We start from the raw sequence: 15624 nt of genomic DNA, 5'->3' as shown, positions 1-15624 counted from the left end.
GGGACACGGCTTCGTGCCCCGGTCTGGGAGGATCCCACGTGCCGCGGAGCGGCTGGGCCCGTGAGCCATGGCCGCTGAGCCTGCACGTCCAGAGCCTGTGCTCCGCAATGGGAGAGGCCACAACAGTGAGAGGCCCGCATACCGCACAAAAAAAAAAAAAAAAAAAAAAAAAAAAAATACACAATTCGGATATAAGTATACGTATAGCTGATTCACTTTGTTATACAGCAGAAACTAACACAACAATGTAAAGCAATTATACTCCAATAAAGATGTTAAAAAAATCCACAATTCTCAGTTAAATTTGAATTTTGGATAAATGAATGTTATTATTGTCTAAGTATATCCCACGGGACATACTTTACGTGAAATCCAAACCCACTGCACACCCTGTGTTTCACCTGGCAGCTCCATTGTCAAGGACACTTCGCAGCAGGACAGAGACCAGGTGAGGCAAGCAGACCTCAGTTCAGGTGCAAAATTTAAGAGAGCGCTAAAAACCCACAGTCGTCAAGATAAGTAATACTTTAATGCAATATTAAAAAAAGTCAAATCTGCAAGCTACAGCCCACGGGCCATTTATAAAAATGACATTTCATTGGAACCAAGGCTGGGATGAGGGTGAAGTAAGTGAGGCCATGAGATGCAAATAAAGGGTCTGGTCCTGACTATGTACAATTTTGATATTTTGCTCATCATGGACGTTTTAACATTAATTTTCATTTTTAAACAATTGCATGAAAATATTATTTATCTTGACCACTGAGCTTTTTGTCGCTTACCTTCAATTTCGCACCTGAGGCCGGTGCCCATCTTCCCCTCCCCCCAGTCCTGGCTCTGCCGTGCAACAGGGGAAACTGAAGCAATGACATTAGGCAAGTACGTAACAAAGCAAAGGTTTGTTTTTTGGTGTCCAGATTGTCCACAATTCAATCATTAAAATATATGTCCTACTTTTTCCTTTCTGCAAAAATCTCTGCCGTTTCTCATCAACCCATTAGCACCTAGAAAGCAGGGCCGTGTCGTATTCCCAGCTAGTGTCCAGCATAGCCAGTTCAGAGCAGGTTCAGAACACATTCATCAAAGGAGACAAGACAGAAGCGTCTTGGGAGCATCAGATGCTGTCGAGGGTCAGTTACCCAGGACCCGGCCACGAGTAGAAGGAACTTTTTTTTCAAGCACTTGTAAGTATGCCCTCCCCGCTCACTCCACACATGGGGTGGCACACACACACACCACACACACACACTGCTGCTTGCTCTTGTTCTGCTAATGATTAACATAAGTTTATTTAATTTGATTTGTTGATTCTTTTACATTGGTTTCACACTGGAGCTGAAGGTCTCTGCCCCTGGAGAATCTGGTGCACTGTTCCTGGCCAGAAGTGGGAAAAAGAGCTGCCGTATTAAGCCTGGGAACCTGGGTGGTCCATTGTCTCAGGGACCGAGAAGAGTGGGCAGAGAGGTCGGAGAGAGAAGCAGAGGTCAGAGGTCAAAAGGGTGGAAGGCAAGTGTCTGCCTTCTTCTAGACCACTCCCTAGATCATTCACTTTGCTGTTGCCTTAAAGATCCAGCCTCGTGGGTCTCAGTCCTGGCTTTGCAATCACCTGGAACACTTTCTAGAAACATCGATGGCTGGTGAGACCAGAAAGCACACCAGCAGCCCAGCACACAGCTTGGACACGTCAGAAGCACTGTAGCCTTGGCTGTGGTGGAAATGTGACCAGTGGCAGCAATGGTACCTGGCACTGAGGGACCTATTGATGAATCTGTCTGGGGTGCCTCCTGGGGATGCTAAGAAATGCCCAAGGGCCACTGCACAAGAGGCTGGGACCCTGTGAGAGCAGTTTGGGTTATTGTTCTTGACGAGTTTGTTTCTGCCCTTGAGTTTCCATGTACATGAGGAAGCAGAAGTTCAGAGGTGTGAAGTGACCTCCACAAAGTCTCTATAGTGGACATCTATTGTTACAACCCACCCCTCTTATACTAACAGCACCAAAATTTTCCTTTTGGAAATCACACATCTCCCACTCTCAGTCCTTGATGTTTGAGTCATTCCAACTCGATCCTCAGCCCCAAGGATGGGCATGAAAATCTGCTTGGCCAGTCTGAGCATGACATCCTCCTGGCACCAGATATTGGGTCAGGGATGGACATAGAACCAATCAGAGCCAGTGAGAGACAGTCCTGGGACTCTTGACAAAAAAAAGCATTTTTTCTTTCTTGCTGAAATTGGAACCACAAAGAAGTAAGCCTGGATCTGCTGGTAGCCCTCTTGGGGGAAAAGCCTGGCTGGGAATGGAGACTCCACAGCAGCGAGCAGAACCAGGAGATGGAGGAAGAGCCCTGAGACCTTGCTGGAGCCCTTGGATTAAGCCTGACCTTAAAGTTGGTGCTACTCCTGGAATTTCAGTTACATGAGTCAATAATATTTGTGCCACAGCAACTGGTGTTGGGTCTTCCGTTCCTTGCATCTGGAAGAGTCTTGATGACATAGCTCATTACCACCCCTACCTCCTTCTCTTCTCTTCCGTCAAGTTGGACTTTGCACTGCCTCTAAGTTCTCTTAGCATCTTGCCCACAGGGTGCCCTAGAGCTGTACAGGATCCCAGCCCAAGTGGCCCTGCCACCCCAAGCTAACAGAAGATGTGCTAATTAGGTTATGACCCTTGGGTCCTCCATTGGCCAACAGAAGGTCCAGTGGCCCCTTTATGTCTCTTGTTGAACCACAAACCAACAAGGTTATTATGCAGTGTCTATCCTTTTAGACTCGAGTGACAAGGATACCTTGACCTCAGAGAGACGTGAAAAGCTCCCAACTTCACACCCCAATCAACCAGATTGAGTCGTGGAGGGCAGTGTGTGTGGAAAGAGCACTGGAGTGAGGCATTGAGCCCTTTGGTTCTGTCCCTAGACCACCCTGGGTCTTTCGTCTCCCTCCCACATGGCTCCTGGGTGGCCCGCTGTGTCTGATACTGGAGGGGTATCTTGGGCAGGTTATTACTGTCCTCCCCCCAGAACCACTGGACCAGATGCTGTGTAGCCCCCTCTCACTTCCAGCTCCGATGCTGTGCAATCCCAGAATTCTCTGTCCTGTCATGTCCAGGTGAAAACTATTGAGGCAGCCTGGTGTAATCAAAGGGACTCCTGTTTGAGTACCAAATCCTACTCTTACTTCGTGGCCTTGGTGTCCTCATCTACACTATGGGGATAATAACACCTCCATCAGTGAAATAATGCCGAGCCTCTAGCAGGATGCCAGGCCCATAGGAAACGCTCCATCCGTAAGTGTTACGATGACTCTCCAGTTCGCCCTCCACAAAGAGCGGCACTTTCTGGCGGCGGTGATTGTGCCATTGCTGTTGCTAAAGCTGGGGTGATCCCCCCACACCAGCAGATGGAGACGCCCCAGCCTCAGAGCGTTGCACACAGGTTGCTCAAGTGTCCAGGACATCTGCATGTCCTGCATTTTTCTAACCTCATCTTGGAACTTAGGCCTGGAGAATAAATGAACTTTCAAAACTGAACACAATGCTCTTGAGAACCCGCCAGTGGAGCTCTGAGGTGTTCCAGGCCCTAGAGCTCTGATAAGGCAGTGTGGGCCAGTGGGCAGTGCTGGCCTGGCATCTGCTCATTAGCTGACCCTGGGCGACCTGCTTGCTGTCTCTGCGTCTCCTTTTCCTTGTCCCTAGAAATAGGGGCCTCAGGGCCATCTCTCTTCACCTTGCAGCGTATCAAAACTGAACTTGTCATTATCTCCTGAAACCAGCATCTCTCCCTGGTGTTTCCCATCTCGGTGGATGACATCACCACTCACCCGGCACCCAAGCCACAAACCTGGCTGCCATCCTTGCTCCTCCCTCCTCCCCTGTACCAGTCAGGTGCATTCTACCTCCTAAATATCTCCCGAGCAGGTCCCATTCTCTTCATCCCATTGCTGTTCCCCTGGCCCAGGCCACCTGGGCGACTGTAAGAGTGTGATCTCCAGGCCTCGGGCTTGCCCCTCTGATTTATTTCTACCCTGCCAGAGGGTCCTCTTACAAACAGAAATCCCTCCTACTTGGAACCCCACACGGTACCCACCACCTCACCTCCCCTGGGCTGCAGGGAAGGCCTTGCATGCGCTGGCCCCTGTCTGCTTTGGAGGCTTACCTTACAATCCGCTCTCCCTCTCTGCTCTCTGGCTACACTGGCCTTCTCAGGGCCCTAGAACTCGAAACGCTCATTCCTGCCTCAGGGTCTCGGAGACACACTGCTTCCCCACCACCACCCTTCCCCCACGGCAGTCCACTGGGCCTTAATTGACATGCCTCTTCATGAGGAACACCTTCCCCATCTCTGGGCAAGTCGGCCCCTCCCATTGTCTTCCCACAGTGCTTTGCGTGTCTCCATGGTAACCTCACCACCTCAACCGACTCCTTAAAGGTCTGTGGTCTCCTCTGCGCCCTGAGTTGCACGAGAACAGGGCTGTGCTGTCTCTCCTTCAGCACCACAGTCCCCGCACCCTGGCCTACGGCTGCGACACATCCTTGTCTTTGAGGCTGAGCCGACAGAAATTTCTTCTTCCAGTTTGAGAATGACCAGTCAGCTATGTTCCCGGCTCCTCTTGCATTTATTGGAACCTGCTTACCCAACAATCCACAAAGGAGCTTACACGGTACGGGGTGGGGATATTTAGGCCTCCTGTGACCTAATCCTGGGATTACTGCGGAAGCCTGGGCTGGCGGGCAGGGGGAGGGGAGGCAGGCAGGTATAGTGGTTGGGACTTGGTGAATTGCTAAAGACGCTTCAGTTTGGCAGGAAGCCGTGCTGCGGGGTTAATGTGCTGCGGGTTGGAGGCTCTCCCGCCCCGGGGGCGCGTGTGCACGTGCGTGTTTACGTTGGGGCGTGGGGGACGGGGAGGAGACCTGAGCAGTTGACGTCAGGGTTTCTTTTCCTTAAGCTTCTCCTTCACTTTTTGCGGCTCAAATTGGATCAGTCGTAGAATTTCCATATTGGCTAGGGTTCCCTCGATGAACTCTTTCTCTGTAAGTTTATCTGTGCACAGGGGGGAAGAAATTACTACAGTCAGGATAGGCTGTGATAAAGCTGACGTCGGCCAGCATACCCAGTACGGATGGATCTATTATGAAAATACTGAGTCTCAGTGCCCCGGAGGGTAACCCCACCCCTGACTCCACCCTAGGACCCCTGGACCTCCCCAGGAACCAGCAACAAGAGGGTTAAGTTCAGGCACTGCCGGGCCTCGAGGAAGTGTGCTGTGTCTCTTCTGACTGGCTGGTGATCCTTTCCTAGGCGTCTCTGCATCCGTGATCTACCTTCCCATTTAGGACAAGAGAGATCCTTGTCCCCAACTATTGAATTCAGTTCTATCCAGTGAAATGCACTCACTAAGCCCTTCCTCTGTGCCAGAGTCACTGTGTTTGGGGCTGAGGTCATTGCAGGGGGCAGAGGGCAGGGTGTGGCGTGGAAAGGAGTGAGATAATGCTCCCTGGCCCAGGAAACTGTTTGTCTGATGGAGACAGTCACCTGTAGAAATGACCCTAGAACGAGGCAGCTGTTCCTTCCTGCTCATGGCTATGCTCATAGTCCTGCACGTAGTAGGTGCTCAGTAAAGCTTGGCTGAGCTATTTGGGTTTCGCCATTGGCTTATGTTCCAGGCCTTTTCGGCAACCTTAATCCTTCCTGGATTAGGATCCAGCCTGTTTCCCTGTGCAGGTCAGGATGGTGAAATTTGGGTTTTAAAGTCCCAGCCGCCGACTTCCCTGGTGGTGTAGTGGTTAAGAATCTGCCTGCCAATGCAGGGGACGTGGGTTCGAGCCCCGGTCCGGGAAGATCCCACATGCCGCGGAGCAGCTAAGCCCGTGCGCCACAACCATTGAGTCTGTGCCCGGGAGCCACAATTACTGAAGCCCGCGCACCTAGAGCCCGTGCTCTGCAGCAAAGAGAAGCCACTGCCATGAGAAGCCCGGGTACCGCAATGAATAGTAGCCCCCACTCGCGGCAACTAGAGAAAGCCCGTGCGCACCAACAAAGAACCAATGCAGCCAAAAATAAATAAATAAATTTATAAAAAAAGAAGAAGAAGAAGTCCCAGCTGCTCTATCAGCCTCACACATAGCTTGAAACTCCTCCCAGGAGTGAGGCGTTGTCTCCAGATGGGCCATGTGAAAACACAAATCACGTGGTAGCAGTACTGTCTCAGCCTCCCTGTGAGTTTCACCTGGGTCAGTTTGCAGTTTAGCACGTAGCAGAACAAGGGACTCAGCACATGGCAGACCCAGAAGGGGGTCATGAAGCAGGTGAAAGAGCCAGTGGGGTAAGGTGTCACCAGTCTGCATCCCAGAGAAGGTGCGCTCAAAGGGGAGGTGACATCTGAGTGAGGCAAGGGAGGGGCCTACCCTCCAAAATTTAAGGAGGCTCTCACTTTTAGGGTCCTGCAAGCACAGGGCTGGCACCTGAGAATGGGTGCCTCCTTAAATTTTGTGCCAGGGCACCTCCCTCGCCTCGCCCTAGTTCTGGCCCTAACGTCAAAGATCTGGTTGCTAATCTGCCTTCTTCCTAGACCGCAGATTAGCAGGGTCCTTATTGAACAGCCTGCTCAGGCCTGTGCCCGGGAACCTTGGGAAGAGACTGCCCCAGAGATCACAAAAGGGGCCAATACCGGTTCCTCAGATGTGCTTGGACCACGCAGTGTTTCATCAGTTGAGGCACTTCGGATTTTAAACATCTCGATTGCTGGCCTCTCTTTTGAACAAATCAGATGGTGGGGCCCCAGTGGCACTGTATTCCAGCGTGGCAACAATTGACCAGAGGCCGTAAGACCAGACAGGCCCTCACGCCCCACACTGTTCGCCAGTCCCTATCTATCACTTAGTAGGGCCTCTGTCCACTTCTCTCTCGTTCATCATCACGGCCCCTGTGGTCATTCAAGCTTGCAGCCCCCATCTGACACCAGCCCCTCTCCTGTGTCTTTCCCGAGTTGGACATGGGCCTCATGCACCGGCAGCCCTCACTGCCCAGTTGTGGAATCCATCTCCGCTTACAATGCAAGGCCGTACTCCCCACAGGCTGCTCCCAGCCAGACCGAACAGGGCAGGGAGCCAAGACAGGCCAGCTCGTGGAAGAAGGGGGCTTGAGGACACCCCCTCAGCTTTGCCAAGACTGTCCTAGCCCAGCACTGCAGTCTAAGACTTTTCTTACCCAACCTGCTTACCTTGCCTCTGCGCATAAACGTTTCATCTGCTTTGCAGTCTGATGGCTTATCCCTGCCTCTTCCAGACCCCTCCCCATTTTTTCCTCATACACCTTCCCCCCATCAATCTCTTGAAATCTAATCGAACTCTAATCCCATCTGGCCATGCTTCTCAAGGGACCCAAACTAACTTCCTAAAGGAAAAACCATGTAAATTGAAATCCCACTTACTTGGGACTCCATGCTTTCAGATTATTCTGAAGTGAGGTTTACCCTGTCCCAACCGTGCAGAAGGCATTTTTGCAAACAAGTAAACCAAAGTGTCTAAAAACAACAGGCACTCCATTGGAAAAGAAAGTGGTTTGCTTTGCAAAGCCTCTAAACTTGCCGTTTGCATGTTTGCATACAAACTGCTAATGGGCTGTTGCCTTGACGTTTTACTATTCCTTCAACGTGGGTTAACTCTGTCATAACAAAAGATGTTTTTTTCTTCCAAAGCACACCATCATTTAGAGCCTTCCCCCTCCCCCCAGAGATCTCAGGCAGGGATGGAGTTTTATGAGCGGTGGGATCTGGTGCCATTTCCCATCAGCTCCAGAGGGGTCCCACAACTGCCCACTGACCATTCTGCGCAAGTCCCCACAGAAGCCCTTCCGACAGCCCCGCAGCAGGAGGAGGGGTCCTCGGTCCTGCGTGGGCACTGGACTCGCAAGGGTCAATCTTGTTGGGATCTCTAGGACACAGCCCATGACTGTGAAATCAAAGGCTAGGAAGGAGAAGTAATTCACCATCATCCTTCTTGCCAAAGAACCCCCAGATCTTCTCAGCTCGCTTCTCCGGGGTGTTCTCATCTTCCGGAAGACACTTCACATCCTCAGGATTGATCATCTTGAAAATAGCCTACACCAAATCAAGAGGGAGAACCCATGAGAGGGAGTAATTCTGGGGGAAGCCATGTCGCTTACCAGGATGCCCCACAGCAGAGGTTAAAATGCAGATGCTCAGGCCCCAGCCCGCCCTACTGAATCCAAGTTCCTGGGGGTGGGGAAGGGGCATCTGTACTTCTGAGATCCTCAGAAGGGACAGGGAATGTGGGGGAGGGGTGAAGACAGCTTTCCCTTCTTATTTTGTCCCTTTCTGCACTGTTTGGATTTCCTGCCCCTGTAGACATATGACTTTCATCTTATTAAGAAAATGAAAATGAGAATCAAAAACTTCCTGGTGATAATCCCATAGCAGCCCCGAGGCTGCAGTTTGGGAACTGGTACCTTTAACCCCACTCCCCAGAAGTTTTAGAATATCAAACGGCTTCTTCTGGGTCCAGGTGGTACCTTGGTTGTAAGGGCTAATATTTGTCAAGTGATTAACGTGTGCCACTTTTCTAGGCGCTTTTTACCTGTAGACTCATGACAAGTTTATGAGGTGGGGGTTATTGGCCCCGTTTCACAGAGGAAGAAACTGAGTCAACTAACTTGTTAGAAGTCACCCAGCCGGAAGCAGAAGAGTGGAGATTCTAACCCAGGCACGTTTGGTTCCAGAACCTCTGTACTTGCATCGCGTGCCATTCTGGAATGTCTTGGAGAGCATTCTAGGCGCTGGGGAAGGTCTCGGGAGGCCCCTCGGTTACCCTCCTGCTCAGGGAGGGATCCAGAGAGAGATTTAGCCTAAAGCTCAAGGATCTGTCTCACCTCCCTCTAGTCTCATTAATAAAGGAGTTGGATGGACAATATCCAGCAAAGAAGGATATGTGATCAGGGAAAGGGACAAGGTGGTCTCGATGTGCCCTTTCAGCTCCAGGTTACTAGGATCCCACCAGGCCTTGGGGACATCGGGGAGCCAGCCAGGCAGGGGCAGTAACGCCTGTGAAATTAACCTGGGGGGAAGGTCAGCAGCTTTAGAAGCCCCCTTTCAGCTCCCTGTGCCGTAACAAGAGAAGCAAGGAAACCAAACCCGGCCGCTGGGGCAGCAGCCTTGCTGACAGCGCTCAGAGCTCAGAGGTTCCCGGCGCTGAAGTGCAGTGGCTCCCTTAACTCCTCCGTCTGTCCTGAGCCAGGGAACCATGTGCAGGCTGGACGGCTAAAGGCTGGGAGTGGCTGGCTGCCGGCCAACCCCGCTTCTAATGCCGAGGACGGACTGTCAGGGCCTTGGTGAATGGACCGAGAACGAACAGTTGCGTCCTCACCCTGGGCGCTGGGAGATTGTATGGTTTTCTCGAGGCCATGCAGTTTGGTGGTGAAGTAGTTGGGACCAGAATCCTTAACTTCTGACTCCCAGGCCAGTGACCTTGAACCTGGTGAACAGTAGAGGCTCGGCATCATCTTTTTTTTTTTTTTTTTTTTTGTGGTACGCGGGCCTCTCACTGTTGTGGCCTCTCCCGTGGCGGAGCACAGGCTCCGGACGCGCAGGCTCAGCGGCCATGGCTCACGGGCCCAGCCGCTCCGCGGCATGTGGGATCTTCCCGGACCGGGGCACGAACGCGTGTCCCCTGCATCGGCAGGCAGACTCTCAACCACTGCGCCACCAGGGAAGCCCTCGGCATCATCTTGCATAGCCTCAGCTGTGGATGCCCCCCTCCTTCTCTCCTCCCCCAACTCCTCCTTTCCCTGAAGGAGCACCAACTTGTAGGCCTCTGCTGGGCCTGGCATCCTTTAGGTGGTTCTGAGGGAGTGGTCCCCATCCCAGGCCACCTGCCAATCCAGGGGAGCTTGCTCTACAGGCCGCGCCCAGAGGCCAGCAAGGTTCCCACACACACCTGCCCCTAATGGGAGGCCCAAGCAGAGTCCACTTACCACAAGCTGCATGCTTAGCTATTTTATTTATGGTTTCTCCTAATAAGGGTGGAAGAACTGTGCAAATGAAAGCAGGATTGCAAATGCATCAAAAATTATATAAAATAGGAAAAACATTCTCTCTCTTAACAGGAATGGAATTAGAGAAATAAAGCTAGTGGCATGGGGTAGTGGGGCCAAAAAAAAGATCCTGTAAAACGATACTAAATGAAGGGAAATAGAAATGATATAATAGGAAAAAACAGAAGCGTCTTCATTGTCCAAAAATATAGGGATGGTTAAATAATTTTACGGCATGTCCATAAGATGGAATTCTAAGCAGCTATTAAAAACAGTTTGATATTGAAAACATTCATAATAAAATAGTGGCTGAAAAAAGTATACTAAAAACCACGTGAATATGTCATAGTTCTAAAATTATTTTTAAATCTACAGATAGAAGACTGGAAAGGTATATGCCCATATGTTGACAGTAGTCTTCTCTGGATAATGAAATTAAAGGCGATTTTCATTTTCTTTTGTGTAGGTTTCTAAGTTGCATGAATTCCTTATATATTAAATGAAACTCTTTTTCAGACATCTAAAAATCTTATCAGATATACTTATCCTGGGCCAATGTATTTGAAACATGTGTCTTTAAAATGACTTGTGAGGGACTTCCTTGGCGGTCCAGTGGTTGGGACTCCGCGCTTCCACTGCCATGGCCCTGGGTTCAATCCCTGGTCGGGGAACTAAGATCCCACAAGCCCTGGGGCTATATATATATATATATATATATTTATATTTATATTTATATATATATATATAATGACTTGTGAAAGAATCTGAGTACGTCCTGTGGAAGGTTTTGAAGGACATTTTAATGAAGAAAGGAAGGAAGGTGGGAGGGAAAGAGGGAAACAATAAAGGTAAATAGTAGGCAATACCCAGATTCTTCTTCTTTAGGAGGAAAGTGAAGCTGTGGGAACGCGCCCAACCCTCTATTAATACTGGTCTATTGGAGACCCCTCCTGGCCACGCTGTGAGAGCCACTGACTCCCAAGGCCCGGGTCCCCACTCCCCCCTCCGGCCCCGCCCCCAGCCGGGCCCCCTGTGCGGAAGCAGCAGCAGGGGGTCCTGATCCCGGGTGAGCCCCGTGCAGCCCAGCCGGGAGCTGAGCCGGGAGCGCAGAGGCTGCCACTGACCGTGACGATCTCCAGCACTTCGTTCTTGCTGATGCTGCCATTGCCATCTACATCGTAGAGGGAGAAGGCCCACTCCAGCTTCTGGTTGGTCTTGCACATGCTGGTCATGTGCAGGGCGATGACATACTCCTTGAAGTCCAAGGTGCCATCGCTGTTGGCATCGAAGCTGCGGAACACGTGCTGGGCGTAGGCCTTGGGGTCGGCGTCGGGGAAGAACTTGGAGTAGATGGTCTGGAACTCCTGCTGGGTGATGCGGCCACTGGGACACTCCTTCAGGAAGGACTGGTACCAGGTACTCAGCTCTTCCTCTGTGAACCTGGTGTTCAGCTGCAGCTCCTCCAGGATCTCCTTGGACAGGGCTCCGCTTTTGCTGTTCCCCATGGGTGAGCAGGTGTGGGCCCAGCCGGTCTGTCGCCGCTGGGTGGGTGGGTGTGTGGGAGGAATGGGGTCTCCGGGCTGCCTGGCTGGGTGCTGCTGGAGGCGGTTGCACCCTGAGATGCTGGTGGATTAGGCGGATTTGTGTCTGGTTCACCCCTGTACTTGGAGGGAGGAGGGGCCCGGAGCTTGAGTGGGGAGACGAGCTCCCAGAAGCCCCCTGAGATTAAAATAAAGAGCTGACAGCAGGAGGTCAATCCCTCTTGGCCTTCTGGGAGGATAGGACAGGTGATCCGAATCTTCAGAGCCGCAGCCTTGAGCCGAGGCCTTTCCCACTGCCCCTCACCCATCCCTGCGCCAACTTACCCCACCAGCTCTAGCTCTCTAAGAGCAACGATGTTCCCTGCCTGCCTTCTGAGGGTCTCAGCGACAGGGATGGCCCTGTAATGCAGGGGTCAGGAGCCAGGCTCTGGAAGCAGCCCAGCTTTGCAATTCACTTTGCAATTTCAAATCTCAGCTTTGCAATTCACTAGCTGTGTGACCCCAGGTGCGTTTCTTAACGTCTCTCTGCCTAGAATTCTCTTCCCCTAATCTTTCACCTCCTTCACGGCTTTCCTTAAATGTCGCCTTCTCAGCCAGGCCTATAGTGACCATTCTGTCAACAAGAGCACCCCAACCGTCAGGCTGTTTATCCTGCTTGACTGCTCTTCCTTGATCGCACGTGCACCTTCTGACTTACTGTTTACGTATTCTGCCTGCTGCCTGGGATCGCACCAGAATGAAAGCGCCATGAAGGCGGGGATTCTATCTGTTTTGTTGCCCGCTGCATCTCCATCGACAGAAGGGTATCTGGCGGGTTTGGGCCCTCAGTGACTATTCTTTGAGTGAACAGGCATGATAATAGCGTCTCTCCCACTGTTATTGTGAGGCTGAAACGAGTTAATACGTGCAGTGCATTTAGAACAGAGCCTGGCACGTAGTAAGAGCTGAACGCATGTTAGTTTTTGCCATTCTTCTTCTATGACAGGGATCAAAAACTAAACTGCTTACAGGGGCCAGCAAGTGGAGTGTGTGAGTGAAGCCGGGGGTCAGGGAGGCAGTAGGCGTGGTGAGGCCCACGCCTGCATGGCAGGGACTGCCAGTGTTTGACTCCATTTGAATGTGGTCAGATGGGATTATGGCCTGGTGTTACTAGATTTTTTGGTAAGCCAAAAGAAATCCAGAAATCAGATTTTCAGGTTTGAAATTTCCAAATTTGGAAATTTGGAAAAAATTGGAAATTTGCAATTTCCAAACTTTAAGAGTGATTTCCAAATTTTCAAAAATTTTCAAAAGCATAGGGTGGGATAAATATAACTTATCTGTGGCTCCGTTTCAGCAGCAGGTCATCAGTTTGCAACCAAGCCTGGTGCCAGGAGCTGGCAGACAACATGCTTGTTGAGTGAGTGACTGGACAAGCAGGGGACAGGGAGCTCCACCAGGGGAGGCTTCCGCCGCTGCGGTCAGCTCGGTCAGCAGGACAGGCCACAGGGAAGAGCCCTTGTGAGTAGGTCTGCACCTGAAATCGCATCACCCAAAGGAGAGGTCGGTGGCGCCCTGGCTTGGCTGGCATAACGCCTGGAACCCCAGAATCGCCATCTTGGACAGGAGAGATGTCTCTTCTTTGTCCAGGGGTGGTAACCATAAAGAATGAAGCCCACAGTGTCTAGGCGGGTGAGTCGGGGTTTTTGTCCTTTTTCGTAACAGGCTAATGGCAGGGGAAAGCAGGTCCCCGCTGCTGGGAGAAAGCCCCCTGCCAGCCTCCCCTGGTGTTGCTCAGAAAGGACCCGGAAGTTCAGGCACAGATGTGCTGACCTCTCCCTCCTGCCCACCCCACCCACTGCGGGTCCAGAGTGTTTCTCAGGAGGCCTTCATGTTAGGGGGTGGGGTGCGTATGTGTGTGTCATTATTTTTTCCCATCAGTTTGTGACAGCATATCGTTTCTTGAAAGGAGCCCTTTCTCTTTGTCTAGACTTTCACTATCTTGCAGCATTTGTTCTCCAGAGCAGTTGGAAACAGGACAGTCACTGGACTCAAAAACAAACAAACAAACAAAAGCCAGGCCATGAAAGTGAGGCCAGAGGCCTTCACCCTGGCCTCTGAACCTGGCATGGGAGGTGATTAGAAGTGCCTCCTGGGTATCCACACCGAGACTGCAGGTGAGGCGAGGCCGATGTCACAGGAAGAAACCAAGCTCCAAAAGGATGTCACCTGCCTGTGTCACACAGTTGCCAAATGGCGAAGCCAGGAGGAAAGCCCAGGGCAGCCTCCCCACTGAGGGCTCTTTCCAAGACATTACAGCCGCCTCCCTTCTCAAGGAGGCCTGAGCAGAGGGGTCAAGAAGCCGCATTTCTGAAGGTGAGGACCTGGGTTGCCATGACGACGGAAGAGGCGGGTAAGGAGGCAGGGCCCCGGCTTAACACAGAAGGCAGCCAGAGCTCCCTCAGTCCCTCTGCCCTTCCCAAGGGCAAGGAGGAAGGCGCAGGTACTGTCCACATTCTTCAGGTTGCTGTGCCCAGGAGGGGCCCAACCGTGGGAGGGGACCACAGGCAGCTGTGTTGATGCTGCCGAGAGAGGGGTCATGACCTGGAGGTTTGTTTGAAAACCTGAATAAACATCTTCTATCAGAGGGAGAGTTTATGCTCCTTAGCCAAACAAGTTGTTGGGGATGATGTATTGTGAACGGATTTGTTAAGTCTGAGCCGGGGCCATAAACTCTCCCCGAACCCCTAAGACCACTGGGGAGAAGGCCTCGTCTCCAGCCAGTGACTCTGTGTCTCCCTCTCCCGGCCTGGCCTTCACTGAAAGACACAGGCTCTTCCCAGGGGCTGGCCCTGTTCCACCCCAAGCTGGGAGTCCCCCAGCTCCCATCCCGTTCCTCTACCTTCCCCTGCGTGAGCTGAACGGCAAGCGGACCCTTCGACCCCGGCCAGGAAGCAGAGAGGTAAGGGGCTTTGGAGAGGGCGGGTGGGAGGCTGAGAATGGGAAGGAACGCCCCTCCCAAGGGCGTCCCCATTGCGGTAAATAGCCATCCATCCTTCGGGTTGCTTGGACCGACATCCTCGGCGTCATCACCAGCGCCTCTGTTTCCGTCACCCCCCCCCCCTTTCAATCTGGCTCGAAATCGTGCTGGCTCCACTTTCAAGGCACGGCCAGGACCTGAGCATTCTCCCCACCTCCACGTGGCCACCCCTGCAGGCACCATCCCCTCTGCCCGGGTTATGGCTGCCCTGGTCCCCTGACCCCCTAGCGAGCCCCACAGCAAGGAAATTAGGCTGCACGCGCTACCCGGCTTGGACCACCCCACGCCCCCAGAGTAAAAGTCCTAGGCCTTGCAAGGCCTTCCAAGCTCTGCAGAGTCTGCCCGCCCTGCCCTCCAGCCACACTGGCCTCAAACCATTAGGTGCCTCCGGCCCTTACAGGGGCTACCTCCTCTGCCTGGAACATGCTTCCCCCAGCTACCTGCCAGGCTTCCTCCCAGGGAGGGACTTCAAAGTCCCAGGTCTCCTCGACTTTGGTCAAATGTCACCTTCTCAGTGAGGCCACCCCAATCACCCTATTTCATGTTGCAACTCACCCACCCTCACCCCTGAAACTACCCATCCCCGCCCCCCGCCCTTTCTCCATAACACCTAACATCTTCACACACACTGTATCATTTCATTACTCTGTCTCTTTCAGCTAGAAAATAAGTTCCATGAGGTCAGGGTTCTTGATCTGTTTTCATCACTGATGTGTTCCCAGTACTGAGAGCAGTGTCTGACATACAGTGGTGTTCAATAATTATTGGATGGATGGATGGATGGGTAAGAGAAGAAATAACAGCCAGGAGCCTCTTCCGTTCACAGGTACAGAAGTCTCCAGGGGAGGGGACTGGGGCCAGGGGTGTGGGTCTGACAGTGTGATACCCATCGGGGGGTGGGGGGGGTCAATGCCCAGGTGCCCTTTGTCCCTCTGCTAAGTCATCGGGGGTAAAATTATCACCAAGCCTGGGAGTATGGGAGGAACGCTGAGCCCATTTGTACAAAGGCGAGTGTGGCAGC

The 15624-nt window shown here is 52.2% G+C and overlaps 1 protein-coding gene and 1 long non-coding RNA gene across 8 annotated transcripts; one reads left to right on the top strand and one right to left on the bottom strand.

Annotated features, from left to right (window-relative positions):
• The first annotated feature begins 4382 nt into the window (after positions 1-4382).
• On the top strand, positions 4383-15495 carry LOC137212304 (uncharacterized). Of its 7 annotated transcripts, none has more exons than XR_010937439.1 (4): positions 4383-4656; positions 10929-13939; positions 14396-14525; positions 15263-15495. It is a non-coding gene; the product is annotated as an uncharacterized lncRNA (long non-coding RNA). The 7 variants fall into 7 exon arrangements; XR_010937433.1 differs by having other exon boundaries at positions 10929-13255; positions 13554-14525; positions 15263-15494; XR_010937434.1 differs by having other exon boundaries at positions 14390-14525; positions 15263-15494.
• Positions 4593-11614, bottom strand: RCVRN (recoverin). Its single transcript, XM_067715542.1, has 3 exons — positions 11168-11614; positions 7983-8094; positions 4593-5036 (listed from the first exon to the last, which is right to left on the bottom strand). The coding sequence occupies exons 1-3, from the start codon at positions 11546-11548 to the stop codon at positions 4921-4923; spliced, it is 609 nt and encodes a 202-aa protein (XP_067571643.1). The 5' UTR covers positions 11549-11614; the 3' UTR covers positions 4593-4920.
• Positions 15496-15624: the final 129 nt, after the last annotated feature.

This window comes from Pseudorca crassidens, chromosome 19 (genome assembly GCF_039906515.1).
Source record: "Pseudorca crassidens isolate mPseCra1 chromosome 19, mPseCra1.hap1, whole genome shotgun sequence".
In the NCBI taxonomy this organism is placed as follows: domain Eukaryota; kingdom Metazoa; phylum Chordata; class Mammalia; order Artiodactyla; family Delphinidae; genus Pseudorca; species Pseudorca crassidens.
The sequence above is the reverse complement of the archived record's forward strand: the minus strand, read 5'-3'. Positions and strand labels throughout refer to the sequence as shown.

What these genes read in the sequence shown, in the direction of transcription:
- RCVRN (XM_067715542.1), bottom strand. Translation starts at nt 11,548, where the DNA reads ATGGGGAACAGCAAAAGCGGAGCCCTGTCCAAGGAGATCCTGGAGGAG. An exon ending in AAGTGCTGGAGATCGTCACG is followed by an intron (nt 8,095 to 11,167) that starts GTCAGTGGCAGC and finishes GATTTGGTGTAG; the next exon opens with GCTATTTTCAAGATGATCAA. An exon ending in CTTTGGCAAGAAGGATGATG is followed by an intron (nt 5,037 to 7,982) that starts GTGAATTACTTC and finishes CCCTGTGCACAG; the next exon opens with ATAAACTTACAGAGAAAGAG.